This window comes from Pristis pectinata, chromosome 31 (assembly GCF_009764475.1).
Source record: "Pristis pectinata isolate sPriPec2 chromosome 31, sPriPec2.1.pri, whole genome shotgun sequence".
Taxonomy (NCBI): domain Eukaryota; kingdom Metazoa; phylum Chordata; class Chondrichthyes; order Rhinopristiformes; family Pristidae; genus Pristis; species Pristis pectinata.
In genome coordinates this window covers 6597957-6613905 of record NC_067435.1, presented here as the reverse complement: position 1 = coordinate 6613905, position 15949 = coordinate 6597957, and the positions used below count along the sequence as shown (strand labels likewise).

The 15949-nt window shown below is 41.7% G+C and overlaps 1 protein-coding gene across 2 annotated transcripts in view; it reads left to right on the top strand.

Moving 5' to 3' along the window:
• The window catches only part of LOC127584985 (protein GPR108-like), a 49660-nt gene extending 35833 nt beyond the window's left edge, over window positions 1–13827 (top strand). For both annotated transcript variants that reach the window (XM_052042075.1, XM_052042074.1), the window contains exons 13-18: window positions 649–779; window positions 3335–3378; window positions 6253–6302; window positions 7398–7481; window positions 10468–10589; window positions 12091–13827. In XM_052042075.1, the coding sequence (XP_051898035.1) occupies window positions 649–779; window positions 3335–3378; window positions 6253–6302; window positions 7398–7481; window positions 10468–10589; window positions 12091–12178 (519 nt within the window). In that variant the 3' untranslated portion in view covers window positions 12179–13827. The remainder of the gene's footprint in view (window positions 1–648; window positions 780–3334; window positions 3379–6252; window positions 6303–7397; window positions 7482–10467; window positions 10590–12090) is intronic.
• Window positions 13828–15949: the final 2122 nt, after the last annotated feature.

The window sequence follows — 15949 nt, the reverse complement described above, 5'->3', positions numbered from 1 at the left end:
GTAAATGGGGTTAGTATGGTCGGTATAGACATGATGGGACAAAGGGGTGTATGACAATGACTGCATAATGAGTGTGGTGATGCTCATTAATTAGACTGTATTTTGGTGACAGTGCAAGGAAAGGTTCGAGCTGGTTACTTGGTGTCATTGCCTTTCGCTTTGTACATTTTTGTTTCTGAGATTTTTACTACACTGTCTCTACTGTTGGCTGAGTAATAGGCCAGAATCATTTTTTAAAAAATAAACAATTGGTTCAAAATAGGAGATGGAGGGTAACTTTAAATATTGTTGGGCAGTTTTAAACTAGTTTATTATTGGGACCCATGCTGCCTACACTTCTTTACAGAATGACTTGATTTGCATTATGCTAAGAACAATGGCATATTTGCAGATGGTGCTAAAAGATGCAGACTAACATGGGAAAAGTCTACCTGACGGAAGGATTTCAATCTTTTGAGTAATTGGGTCAGTGGTTGGCAGATGCAGTGTAATTCAGGGCTTTTGGATGAACTGCATGTGACAGGAGATTGTATTTGTATTCCTCAAATAATGCACATCTACTAATCCATCTAAAATAAAAACATTATTGAGGGACAAAAATAAAGGATGTGGAAAAGTTAAATGCCTTTTTTCAAATGTCTTTTTGAGGTGTTAGCAAATACAGCCTATATCATCATTGAGTCAACTGAAGAGGGGACAACTGACTATGCACTGTGGAAGGAAATCCTGTTCCTAGTCGATCTTATTTGCTGCGGGGCAATCCTGTTTCCGGTTGTTTGGTAAGGATTCTTGTTCGAGGCTGTTGGAATGTGTAGGACATGTTGCGTTAATTCTCATGGTTAACCGGTTTTCCTGTGATGCCTTTTCCCATCACAAGTGTTTTGTCAAGTGCATGTGAAAGGCTGCGTACTGTGACGGCATGGATGTCTGCTTGCTGAGCTCTCCCCTGACCAGCTTCTAATTCACACGGATTGAATTCTTAAAACAAACTGCAACACTTTCAAATTCTTTAGTCAATCTTTTATACTTTTGCCTGTCAAAGTCATTTTGCTTTTATTAATGTAATTTTTTTAATGAATTTCTCCACTTTGGTAGAAAGATGTTTTATTTCTAGATTTGTCATTTCGGACGAGAAGATCCCCACGTAAGGAAAATAGGCAGGGGCGTACATTGAATTCCTACCTTGGAACTCAACTTCAGTAGTGCCCAAGCGTACAACGATTGAAACAACTTTGAGGAAATCCAGCAAATAATAGTCGGCTTAAAGAACACCCCTAAGTGGATGAAACATAAGACAAGAAACCATTAGTATTATGTATAGAATTTGCAGCCCAGAAACGGGCCATTTGGTCCAACATGCATTCTATCCAAATTCACATTTATATACTACTGAGGTGTTTCATTTCCACCCCATTGGGTGTCCTTTTAAAACTCTCATTCACAAGGTGATTAACTCAACACATTCTTTTGCATCTGTGCTCATCATCTTGACCTATCTTTAAGGCAATGAGTTTCACATTATCTGGGTAAAGATGCTTCAACGAAATTCCCTGTTGGATTTATTGGTGACTCTTAGTTGAAACTCAAACAACATTCAAATGTAATAATACACATGATGTTTATCAGAAGCAGATTTAAATTCTCGGGCAAGACTAACAGTTTAACCAGAACCATCAGTTAAGGCAGTGCTGATGTGCAGCTTGTAGAGCCACTGCCTCAGCTCCAGTGACCCAGGTTCAATCCTGACCTCTGCTGTCTGTGTGGATTTTGCACATTCTCCCTATGACCACATGGATTTCCTCCGGGTACTCTGGTTTCCTTCCACGTCCCAAAGATGTGGTGGTCAAAGTCGAGTTTGTCATGCGCACAGGCACGTGTGCACAGATGCAATGAAAAACTTACTTGCAGCAGCATCACAGGCACAGAGCATCATATAAGCAGCATTCACAAGAAAAACATAAATTATACATAATTTTTTACAAGAAAGAACACAATTAGAACAAAAAAAAGTGTATTTTAGGGCAAAGTAGTCATAGTGTTGTAGTGATTAGGGTTGTGCCGGTTAGTTCAAGGAGTGAATGGTTGAAGGGAAGTTGCTTGAACCTGGTGGTGTGGGACTTCGGGCTTCTGTACCTCCTGCCCAATGGTAGCTGCAAGAAGATGGCACGGCCCGGATGGTGGGGATGTTTGATGATGGATGTTGCCGCCTTGAGGCAGTGTCTCATGTAGATACTACTGATGGTGGGGAGGGATGTGCCCGTGATGTACTGGGCTGTCTCCACTACTCTCTGCAGCTTCTTGTGTTCCTGAGCATTTGAATTGCTGTACCAGACCATGATGCAACCAGTCAGGATACTTCCAACAGCTCATCTGTAGATGTTTGTTAAGAGTGTTCAGTGACATGCCGAACCTCCTTAACCTCCTAAAGAAGTTAAGATAACAGTATGCCTTCCTTGTGATTGCATCTTTGTGCCAGGCCCAGTACGTATAGATAACGTAGATATGGCAGAATCTGGTGTGACTTCATGGGAGTGTGGGGGCAATAAAATGGGTTAGGGTAGGATTAGTGTAAAATGAGTGCTCGACAGTCGGCTTGGACTCGTAAGGACCTGTTTCTGTGCTGTATTTCTCCATGACTCTTGAGGTTGCACAACGTGGGTCTCTTCAGAAGATAGGAAGGCTGTAAACTTGCGGAAGAGTTTGAAAGGCTAAATGCTTCCGCTTGAAGGGAGACCAAAACTACAGGCTGTAAGCCTAAACTGGGTATTAGTACCAGATTGGGCCTGGAGTGACCTGAATGTATATGGGGTAGAATGAATAGGTTTTGAGTTTTTGGATAAGTACATAAGGAGAAAAAATATGTTGAATAGGTGTATGCAGTAAGATGTGAGCTTGTTGCGTGTGGACCATAAGCAGTGGTTGCACAGCCCGCTTCCATTTATAAAACTTGATGTAATTGTGTGTTACTGGAGAACAAGGAGACTGGGGGTTGAGAAGGGATGTTGTGTGCCACTGCTCAGGGGCTCCCCTTTGTGGTCAGTGCTGAGTACTACAATGGAACAGTTCATAGATTTCTCATGGACATTTCACAGAAACTGTAAATTTCTGTGTGTGTTCGGGTTTTTGGGAAGCAGATCCTGACCAATCTGTGAATTGTTCAGGGGGTAGGTGATGTCATAGTAACCATCTCAATCCCGTATGAAGTGATTTCAAGTGTCTTTTTTTTTACAGGTCTGATGTACTTAGTGTTTGCATAGGAGTGAATTGAATTTTTGACTATTTGGATAAAAGAAATGAAATTCACCAATGTAAGATTTCCTTTCTGTTCCTCCAGGTCAATCAGGCACTTGCAGGAGGCCTCAAGCACAGATGGTAAAGGTAAGCTTGATGAATGTTGACAGTGAAACTTTAGATTTCCAGCACCTGCACTTTTTGGGGGGGATTTAAAGGAATGAGGCTGTCCATTTAGGATAGAGATGAGAAGAAATTTCTTGTCAGGCTTTTAAAATCTCTACACCAGGGGACTGGATGCTTAGTGAGTGTATGCAAGACTGTAGTTCTTTAAGAGTCCAAAACTTTTAATCCAATTGCAAGAGGACATTCTGGGAAAGTGTAGTTAAGGTAGAAAAAGGCATTGAACGGTGGACTGGCCTCACAAGACCATGTGCCCACTCCTGCACTTATCCTGCACTTATCATCATAGGAAATTTCTGTGGTCAATGCCTGAACAGAGATTAGATCAGTATTTTGATAACCCTTCAATCAAAAGGTTACCAACCTGAACTGTTCACTCCCTAGATGCTGCCTGACCCATAGAATATTTCCACAATTCTCTTTTTAAACTGCAGATTCATAGCAGCTGCAGTATTTTGGATTAGACCACTGCTGCTTGGACTGAAGGGAAGAACAAAAAGGACCATCAGCGCAAAATGGTTTAAAACCATTCAACACGGGCCACAAGAAGCAAAGCAGCATCCTGGTCAGGGGATGCAGCTGGTATTCCCAGTAACTATCAGCTCTAATTAGAGCTTTTCAGTAACTGAGCCATGCCGATAAAGTGTGTCAAGTTTTAGGCAGTACTGAGCTGGTTGATCTCGATCAGGGCTACGGTAGGAAACCAGTTCTTCTGGTTGAGGGAGACAATGTGTGTTGTCTTATCACCCAGTCAGCAGTGTCTGATGGAAATACATGGCTGTAGCCATCTGGTGTGGATATTTGATCTCAGCTGCAATTCCTGGGCACTTGCTATCGAAGCCCACACGTGAAGAACAGCCACTTGGACTAATGAGCGTGCCTGAAACCAAAGTAATGCGAGGAGAAAAGAAAGACTAATATTTATACAACAGACTAGTAACGCAGCACATTACATGTGTAGAACTACCCACAACTCACCAGCACCTCTGCCAAGCAGGTCCAAGAATGCAGAGGAGACACAGGAGACTTCAGATGCTGGAATCTCCAGCAACACAAAGTGCAGGAGGATCTCAGCAGATCAGGCAGCATCTATGGAGGGAAATCGGCAGTCGACATTTCAGGTCGAGACCCTTCACATCGACCATCCATTTCCCTCCATAGATGCTGCCTGATCTGCTGAGATCCTCCTGCACTTTGTGTTGCTGGAGATTCCAGCATCTGAAGTCTCCTGTGTCTCCTCTGCATTCTTGGACCTGCTTGGCAGAGGTGCTGGTGAGTTGTGGGTAGTTCTACACATGTAATGTGCTGCGTTACTAGTCTGTTGTATAAATATTAGTCTTTCTTTTCTCCTCGCATTACTTTGGTTTCAGGCACGCTCATTAGTCCAAGTGGCTGTTCTTCACGTGTGGGCTTCGATAGCAAGTGCCCAGGAATTGCAGCTGAGATCAAATATCCACACCAGATGGCTACAGCCATGTATTTCCATCAGACACTGCTGACTGGGTGATAAGACAACACACATTGTCTCCCTCAACCAGAAGAACTGGTTTCCTACCGTAGCCCTGATCGAGATCAACCAGCTCAGTACTGCCTAAAACTTGACACACTTTATCGGCATGGCTCAGTTACTGAAGAGCTCTAATTAGAGCTGATAGTTACTGGGAATACCAGCTGCATCCCCTGACCAGGATGCTGCTTTGCTTCTTGTGGCCTGTGTTGAATGGTTTTAAACCATTTTGCGCTGATGGTCCTTTTTGTTCTTCCCTTCAGTCCAAGCAGCAGTGGTCTAATCCAAAATACATTTTTGCTATGAATCTGCAGTTTAAAAAGAGAATTGTGGAAATATTCTATGGGTCAGGCAGCATCTAGGGAGTGAACAGTTCAGGTTGGTAACCTTTTGATTGAAGGGTTATCAAAATACTGATCTAATCTCTGTTCAGGCATTGACCACAGAAATTTCCTATGATGATAAGTGCAGGAGTGGGCACATGGTCTTGTGAGGCCAGTCCACCGTTCAATGCCTTTTTCTACCTTAACTACACTTTCCCAGAATGTCCTCTTGCAATTGGATTAAAAGTTTTGGACTCTTAAAGAACTACAGTCTTGCATATACTCACTAAGCATCCAGTCCCCTGGTGTAGAGATTTTAAAAGCCTGACAAGAAATTTCTTCTCATCTCTATCCTAAATGGACAGCCTCATTCCTTTAAATCCCCCCCAAAAAGTGCAGGTGCTGGAAATCTAAAATTTAAAAAAAACCTTAGCCTGTGACCCTTGGCAGAGATGTATGCCATCCTGGGTAATGAACAGCTTTTACAGACACCCATAAGTTGATTTTGTCCCTAAGTCAGAAAATGTACAAAAATCACCTTGATATTGTAACCGTCCCTCCACAGTATTATAATGAATGGCATCAAAAGCACATAAGACTGATAAGAAAGAACAATCACTAAAAGTGAAGAGAGAGAGGGGAAACTAGTTCTGCCAGTCGTAGGAATGAACATATGTACACACGTTGGATTTTTGAATTTAATAACGAGAGCTTGTTCGTGTGTAGGGGGTGTCCGTAAGTCAGTTGTTCATAACCCAGAGACAGACTGTATGTGTTAGAAGTGACCACGTGATGGTGTTACTGAATGCGCAACCCATATGATTGCAGACAGGTCTTGTGCCAACCCATGTTTGGATACTTAAACTGTCAGTCAGGGACATGCACATGGTCTGAGCCTCTGTATTTAAACAAGAAGCAGATGAGAATATTTTGCTGGGATAAATCTTGGAACTTGTGTTCTGGCTGCATTTTGTGCACTAATTTTAATTTCCCTTTTTGTATCTGCAGCTGCAATGAATTTGGCAAAGCTGAAACTCTTCAGGCACTTTTATGTCATGGTAGGTCTATATATTGTTCGGTACTGGGTATGAGCAGGTTTTTATTTTTTGACTGGGTCCTACAGGGCTGAAGACCGTTCCCAGGTACAGGAGAGCAGTATTTTATACCCAGGTGGGCAGCCTTGGGTTTGATGGTATTGAGAGCAACAGTAATGGTTGGTATTGGGGTTTGGAGGAGGGGTTACTTGTTGGAAGCAATGTCTTGGCCTGGTGTTTCCAACTCTCTGCAGAAGTTGGTAATCTCAGTAGACACAACCTAAAGACCCTACATCCCTCTTGATCCTTGTCCATTACTCCATGATTTTGAGCCATTTTATACGCATCCCATTTCCTGGCTGATTTCACCATTCCCTAATACCAGAGATCTGTTGAAACCATCTTGGTGGTTGAGTATCTATGGCCCTGTGGAGTAGAGAAATCCAAATGTTTCCAGTCTTCAAATTTATTCAGAGAAATGGCTGACTCTTCTTCCTGAACCTGTGTCTCTGGGTTCTATCTCAAACCAGGTCAGTCTGAATAACCAGGTGACTAATGGTAATTGATAAGTTGGGTATCACTGTCCACTTCTCTCTTCCTTCCGTGATTGCTAAATTTGGTGAATTGACTTATTATTGTCGCATGTACCGAGGTAGAGTGAAAAACCTGATGGTTGTTGTTTTTCAACACTGAAAGGATGAGAGGTGATCGACTGAAACATATGAAGGTTGTGGGTGAGTTGATGAGGCTGATTGCTGGGAAGCGATTTCTCCTAGTTAGAAGGTCCAGAATTCAAGGCATGTGACCAGCCATTTAGTACTTAAATGAGGAAAAATTTCTCACTGCACCTCAAAGTTCAGGATGCAAGATGCTGGATATTTAAGAATAAGATCAATTATTTTTAGAAATGAGAGGACATGGGCATTAAGTAGGAAAATGGAGCCATGACGTGGAGCAATGGAGCGGATTTCAGGTGTCACTTGGCTTATTCCTGCTCCATTTGTGTGTTTGAGTACCACTCGTGGGGTGAGCATGCTGGACTAGTGACTGGATCAGTCTCAGTGCACCTTTTACATGTTCTTGCTTTTGTTTCTAATAATTGTTATTTTCCTTGCTCAGATTGTGTGCTACATATATTTCACCAGGATCATCGCAATTCTTCTCAAGTTCACTGTCCCATTCCAGTGGCAGTGGATGTATAATGTAAGTAAATGCCGGTGGGCTAATGGTTGCTATTTGTTGGGTCTTTTATTACTGGTGAAGGGGGGCAAGGAGATGTTGAGAGGAGTTGTAATGACAGAACATTGAAACGGTAGAATTGTATCCGCACTGTTCCTCTGCTTCTCTCAGACCATCTCCCTGACCACTGGGGATTGGTAAGTATTGGATCTGTTGAGCCAAATATCCCAAGTGTAGTAAAGCTGATATCATCCAAAGATCTAGAAACATAGGTTCAAATCCCACCATGGCCACTTGGAAATTCAGTTAAAATTATCTGATTGCCAACCAGGTTGGTTACCATGAAACTACCAGATTATTATGTTTAATTTTTTAAATCTCGTTCACCTAATCTTCACCCAGGAAGCAAATCTATCATTCCTACCCAGCCTGGGCTGTGTGACTCCATACCTATAAAAATGTGCTTGACTGTTTGAATTGGCTCAGCTCGGTCAGGGGCAGTTAGGAATGGGCAATAAATGGTTAAACTGTTCCTTTACTTACCCAGTGTCCTCTGACTAGTATATTTGGAAATATCTAACTAGTAATTAACTTCAATCAGTTTATTTCTAAGCTGCTTGGTTCAAAATAAAGCCTGTAATTTCATTTGTCAAAGAAACCAATATGAAGGGGATGCAATTTTGAGGACTACACTTATTTTCCCTTATTCTATACTTCAGAGGAAGATACTTTATAATAACAGAGGTGTATAATTGACTAAATGACATCTTAAAGGAGAACTAGGAAAACATGATAAAGAAGAATGAGTTTGTGATGGATTGTATTTGTAAAACTTAACTCTTTCACACTCTTGTCCCAACTGCTTCTACGGTAGATTTAAGCAGTTAATTTCTGGATAAGGTAAACCCAGAGAATCAGTTTAAAATTGGAAAATTGATAACAGTAAGCATATAATCTAGTAAGACATTTAAATACCAAAATACCTAAACATAGGGGGGAATAAACTGCAGGTGAAATAAACAGAAAATACTGGAAATAGCAAGTTGCGCCCATCAACGGGGAGAGAAGGTGATAACATTTTGGTTTATGTGCTGGATAGTAGAGTATTTTAGAATGATCAGGTGTTAGTGTAGCAAGTTTTGGAGGGCCAGATGTACTTGTGTACATGTTAGATCTTGTTCATTGATAAACCTGATGTATTCCTAATGGGTCCTGCATTAGCTACTCAAACACTTGCTGTTAAAGTCACCACCTTGGGTAACTCAAGTGATTTGTCTGCTGATTGACAAATGCACTTTAAATGAAGTTACAGATTAAGTCATTAGGTGGAATGTAATTGGGCTAAATTGGACTGGATATGTCAGCCTGCCTGCATTTACCCGGGCCAGACGCAGAGGTTGATCTCACTGACCCACAACACCGAGGAAGGATCTGGTGACAAGGCCTTGGATGGTGTAACATTGCAGCTCTGCCGCTGATGCTTTAGCAGAAAGCAAGGCTGGGAGTGGAGCTTAATCCTGTCAGGGCTAGGAGGTATTTTTAATATGTCTGTAATATGCAGGATTTAAAATCTGTTGAGATTGCTGTAAATTAAAATTATTAAAATTAAAAATTACTTAATGCTGAAATTATTAAAAGCACTAAAATATTTAAAAATCTAAGGAAATTTGATTTTTTTCCTTAGCCAGTCATACAGCACAAAAACAGGCCCTTCAGCGCAACTCATCCATACCAACAAGGTGTCTGTCCGAGTTTGTCCCATTTGACTGCATTTGGCCCATATCCCTTTAGCCTTTTTTATCCACGTACCAGTTTGTATGTCTTTTAAACATTGTAGCTGCTTCTACCACTTCCTCTGCCAGCCCATTCAATATATGGACCACCCTCTGCGTGGAAGAAGTTGTCCCTCGGGTCCCTTTTAAATCTTCCCCCTCTCACCCTAAACCTATGTCCTCTAGTTTTAGACTCCTTTCTCCACCCCCCCCCCCCCCCCCCCCCCCCCCCAAATCCTGGGGAACAGACTGTGATCATCCACCTTATCGACTCCCCTCGATTTTATAAACCTCTAAGGTCACCTCTCAGCCTCCTGCGCTCCAGGGGAAAAAGTCCCAGCCTATCCAGCCTCTTTAACTCGAGCCCTATGGGTTACTGATTCATTGTGAGGACTCTGCTCCTGTTCCAGGTCTTACTGGTGTGGAGTGGGAGAAGCAGATTTCTCCAGCATAACACCAATACAGTTGGGCTGTGATATTCCAGTGGAGTCTAGTGATGGAAACACTGATACCTACCACTCAGCTCATAACTCCAGGACTGGTTAACCTGGGAGCAGCTGAACACCTGTTCTCCTTGGACATGGCTAGTACGATTCAGCCCATTGTGATTTTACAACATGCCACATAAAAATGTTTTAACTTACCCATGGGGGAGAGAGTTAGGTTAAGGTTATTATTTAGTGAAAGTTGAGTTAGACCTTTGTGAGACAGGTTAGTTTTACCCCACTGATGATGTGTTGCAATGGTAATCCTGCTCAGTACGAGAGGAACCATGGGCTCTGATGTTTGGTGTATGTGCCTGGCTGAGGAGCCAGTGGTACGAAGCTACAATCTGTGAGATTATGACTGAACTCCTCTAAGTCAGAATCCTGCTGGAATTAGCTTTAGTTGATTTCATTGGACTACAGTAGTTTTTTTTCAGTCAAAACTTGCTTGTATAAAACCCTAGAGGCTTCTCCTACAGTGAATTCAATGGAAGCTTGGTGCACTAATTATTTTAATCTGGAAGTCTAATTTATTCCAAGTGTGGTTTGTCTCCTGAACACAACCAGCTTTTTGGGTGATTAGTCTTCAAATCTACACGGAAATGCGATTTGTGCTCTGTATTTTGCTTCTGGATATCTTAGCGTGGGTTTTTCCTGTTTATTTGGCAACTTGGGTTGTGGTGTAATCTGTGGCTGATCCTTTTTGCCTTCTGGCTGTTTACAATTTGTTTTTGGAAAAAATCTTCCTTTTAGTTTCTAGTGGAGGTGTCAACACTGGTGTTCTTTGTACTGACTGGGTTCAAGTTTCGACCAGCCTCCAACAACCCCTATCTACAGCTGCCACAGGATGAGGAGGATATCCAAACGGATGAAGTGTGAGTACCTACGCAGTTCTACCTGGTCGTCGTTACATCTCCCTGCTCTGCTCATTTCGCCAGCCTTGGTGTTTGCGCACCCCCCCACACCACACCAGTTCATCCAAACCCAACGAGTTAGGCCCCCCTAAAACTGTCCCTGAGCTCATTTGAGGCTACCCAACCCACCCAAGTACACAGCAGTACAGTAAAACTCCAGTTGTTTGGAAATCCTAATAGTTCAGTATCTGGTTCCTTCATTTGCCCAGATGTGAGCCGGGAGATCCGGATATCCATCATCAGGGACCCCCACTATCTGGGCCATGCCCCCTTCTCATTGCTGCCATCAGGCAAGAGCCTGAAGACCCCCACCTCAAGGTTCCACAACAGCTTCTTCCCCACAGCCAAACTGGCCTGAAAAACCCTAACGCTATCTCAGTCTTTCTCTCTCACTCACTCAACGCACTAGTGTTAGTGTTTATTTTGTTGTGCCAGTTATGTACAATTTATGTTGGTTCAAGTTTATGTTACCTTGTGTTTGTCATGTTTGCAATGTACTGCGATGCTGCTGCAAAAAGCTAATTTTCCTGGAATTTGTACCCTGTGTATGTATGCCCATGACAATAAGCTTGAACTTGAATTCTAGTGGGGAGTGTTAGCCAGAGCCAGGATTGGGGTCTGGAGCCCAAGGGGTCAGGATATGGGTGGGTTTGTGCTGGAGCCAGTCTCTGGAGTGTTTGTACATTTCCCTCTCCCTTTAGGTTTACAAGTTCACTGGAAATACTATCACTGCGTTTTTCACTATATGTTTTTCTTACAAAAAGTGTTGGGATATTAATAAGAATAGCATCCAAAAGTCTGGTAAACCTGCTCGCTCTTACCCAGTCTGTAAGTAACCACTTGAAGAGACATAGCACACAAGGCTACGGATCAGGAGAGGGGATTTGGGATTCTTTTGGCCAGTGTGAACAGGATGGTTGAATGGCCTCCTCCTGTGCTGTAAGTTTTCATTGATTCCATGATGTGTGTCTATAAATATCATCATACATCTCATAGATGGTACACACTGCAGCAATTGTACTCCAGGCGTGCCACTGAGCACAGAGCTCACCAAGTCCACACCGACCATCACACTAATCCTACGTTGGTCCCACTTTACTCTCCCCACATTCCCATCAACTCTTCCCAGATTGTCCCTTGTGTACTCGCTAAGGACATTTTAGTGGCCAATTAACCTACCAACCTGTGCAACTTTGACTTGAGAGAACTGAGGGGGCCTTTCAAGTAATATTGCATTTAAAAGTCAACACCCCACCACTGCAAGCCTGGATTATCTGGTGCATTTAATTACTCCAGCGTGGTGTATTTGTGCTGCTTTGACAAAACAATTTGGCATGTTCTATTCTAATAGTATGGTATGAGATGTGGCTCAAGGCTGAGTCTGTGCTGTAACATTTGTACAACAACTTGTGACTCTGGACAGTACCATCAATGACTTCTCCCAATACCTTGTCTTCACCAGGCTGACCGAGTCGGGCTTGTTGGAAAGTGTAACGAAAGTGAAAAAGACCAGCAATGGGCGCGAACTAATTCGAGATTCCTCAGTATGAAATCTGCCATTTTTGGATTGGTCAACTCCATGGCAACGAGGCCTTTCGCCTTCACCTAGACATTGGGAGAAAGAACTGGTACAGGAATTCCCAGTGGAAATTACTGGATCCTGTTGCAATTCCAGTTAGATAACTGTTAAAAAGCAAATAGTGGCTGATTGATCTGTACATATGTAATACATAAGATATATCTTTCTATAATATTCTAGTGAACTTTATGACCAAACTCTTGGGATAAGTGGAGAACAGTTTTGTCACAGTAAACTTCATTCACTGTTTACAGTAATTTCCCTTTGAAGTTTGTCTACTGTGCTTCAACAAGAAAACCCAGAGTTCTTAACTGCGAGCCACTGCACTTTTTTTCTGCAGCACCTTGTGCTGTGTGATAACATCCTCCTTAGCCTCACGTCTGCATGGCCTTATATTTGAAGGATGGCTTGCCCCAGTTAATTAGTCGACAAGCTAAGTTTGCAGCTGAGATTCTTGTACGGAAAACCTAACCAGAAACAGTATCGCAGCATGTAGACTTTAGTTCAGTTATTTTGAATCTGGTACTGGGGGCATCAATCCAGAATCTAATGGAGCATTTTCATTATAACTTACCTTTTAATGATCTTTATTTTGATTGTAGTGGAATGTTACTTTTTTTTTGGGAGTGGGTTTTATAGAAGGAAGTGTTTAAAAACACAGCTTCTGAAATCCTTCTTCACCTGAAGAAGGGTGAAAATTACTTTTGGGCTCCAGAAACGGAGGTGAGACACTATCCTTTTGCACAGGTGAATTGTGGCTGAGCAGTAATTTTCTCCAAGCATCCCCAATGTTGCAACAGCTTTGTTGTATTCCTGATTTCTGGAGGTTTGTATAAATATGACGCATTTTGTAATATTTTTCTTTGTAGTGACTTTAGAGCAGTTTTGTGCAGAATTCCTGATTTGCCTTTCCTGTCTTAGAAAGGGTTTGAGTCCTTGCATCTGGCTGGTGTGATAGGAATTGATAACTTGTGTAAAAATTGATGTTTAAGAAAACTGAGGGTATAAATATTTATATAATTTTCTTATGATCCAGTGTAGAATTTATATTTAAATAAACTTTGCTTTTAAATTAGTGCTTAAAATTATGGGATTCTTGAACTGTTCAAAACATTTTTTATATTTTGTTCTCTCCATTTCCTTCTCTTTCCTTGTGTTGCTCTCTCAGTATTGTGAAAGGTCTTTATCAGTCTCTCTGTTTCTTTCTGTCCATCCAGCCTTTCTGAGTGGCCGTTCTTGTGCGAGGTTAGATGATGAGTTCTGAGTGGCTGCTAACCAGAAGCACAAGTGCCTTTTCCAGCAGTATATTCTCAATCCTAACATATGGACCAAGAAAGCTGCCTTCTCTGGCTGTGGAAAGGTGGCATTTCTGCAGCTGTATCTTGTACATATAAGTTGCTATAATGTCCTGGTGCATTTACTGAGTGCAGGTTTGTAGAGACCACATTAAAGCAATGATTAATGTCATTAGAACCCATTTTAATTTATGGAGCCCCAAAATATTGGGTTACCTGCTTGGTGTATTTATTTTCTCCATACAAATAAGTTTATGCTTTGAAATGATTAAATGTTGCTGTGATAAGATTTTGATTTTAAAGAAATAAATTGTGTAACATTGGATCCAGACTCTGTCATAACTTCTGTGCCTGAAGTGTGAAGTGAAATGAAGACACGAGAGACAGCAGATGTTGGAATCTGGTTTGAATTAATCCTGGGCTGAGGAAAGAGCCTTTTGCCCTGGAAGCCAACCTTGAGACCAGCATTTAGATTTTCAGCTTGGGGTGTAGAACAGGCATTGTGGATTGTCCTTGCACTTGATTTTTCAGTGAGAAGAAAGATGGGGTAGATCTTATATAAGGGGCTCTAGAGTCTAAAAGTGTCCTACATCTCCCTGCATGTCGCTTTCATTTTCAGGAAATAATTTTCTTGGATTTTGTTAATTTAGGAAGCAAACATCTGCTGACTTATTTTACAGACATAGCAGGGAGGAAATTCATTCCATTGCGTGTTCAATGTAGGAACGTACATATATTGAAATGTGTCACAAGGTAGGGCTTCATTCAGTCAAATGGGTGCACTTGATATTGGTTCAAATTTGCATGAGTAAAATCTGTGTGTGTTGACAGGATTGAACTGAATTTTAGAGATGAGGTTCAATGCACATGGATGGTGTGGACGTGGTGGCACCAAGGGCCTGTTTCTGTGCTGTGTGACACGTCTGCAGTGCATTGCGTGTTTCCGCATGCAACAGGATTAATTTCTACCCCAACAAATCTTGAAATTAAGATAGGAAAAAGCCTTTTTTTAAATTACTTAAAGTTTGTAAGTATTTTTGTATGGCTGTTTCTGTAGTTTAATCTTCATTCAGAAATTATGAATGATCATTTAGTGATTGTGCAGCCAAGATGATGAATGAAAACTTGGGGGCAGGAGGAGATCAGTGTTCCCCACAGGGCCGTGGGTGGGGTAAGGTTTCTAATTCATTCACTATTTAGTGTCCATCACTACTTTCACTTGAAAGTGGTGGTGAACTCCCTTCAGAGAACATAAGCAGCGGTCCCTCATTTCTTTTGCTCTGCCATTCAATGGAATGGCAGTTGATCTGAACCCTAAACCCCAATTCACCAAAAATCTCCCTCTGCCTTAAATATATTCAATGACTTGGCTGCTGGAGCAGAGAATTACAAAAAAAAAATGATCCTTGAACTGCTGTGGCACATGTGGTTAAAGTAAATGATCATTCATAATTTCTGAAATAAGTTTAAACTATAGAAACAGACATAGATCCAGCAACAACGAACAAACAGTGATCGTGCTTCCAAGTCACGTGTGCAAGTTGGAAGGGGTACCTGCAGCAAGAGAAGTAGGGGAAATTCCAACAAAGGAGCCTTGGTGAGTGCCCATCATAAAACAGCATGTCAGTGGGAAACAAGGCAGGATCTGTCACAGCTGTCAGTGATGTGTTTTATACAAAATGTTAATGCTTCAGAAAGAATTGACCTAAAAGATTCTGTTGAGGGAGAAAGATCCTGTGTTATCTGATTTTGTAATTCTGCTACTAAACAGGCTACACATGGAGGGTTTGCTCACCTAGGGATCTGATTATCTTCTGCAGTTCTCTGTCTGCAGTCACTCCAGCCCTTTGCTTCATTTATTCATTTTTAGAAAGGCAGAGTTATTTAGGATTATCATTGTGACCAGGGTGGTTTCTTCATAGAATCGGGTACCTGCTAAGAACCTGGTTTGCCCATTTCTATCCAAGAACTACGCAACACTTGAGGTAAATCATTTGCATTTAAAGAGAAACTGTGATAAATACACAAAGAAATAGGAAAAGGTGATGGATGTGAAGGTTTAGAGAGAGCCTCCCATACAGCATAAAAGCTGTTGGCAGGATGGTCTAGTTATGATAATTCTATAGTCACTATCCTGTTACTCAGTGATGTGGGGTTTGCTTGTTGACACTTTGCCTATTTACCTTTTCCACATCTGAACTTTTTAAAATTATTGTGCATGCTTTTATTTTAATTGTATATTTAACAATAATGCTCAAACATTGAAGTGATGCTTGTAAACTGAAGTTTGCCTTGGAGTGATTGCCCACATACAGTACAGAAGCACAGGCACTTGACCAGCAGGGGTGAGTTTGTGTTGGAATTTGAACTGAACTTTGAATGTGATCTGTTCTCAGTCAGCTCCAATCAGGAGCTTCAAAGTTACCCACAGAGGAGGGTGGTAGTCT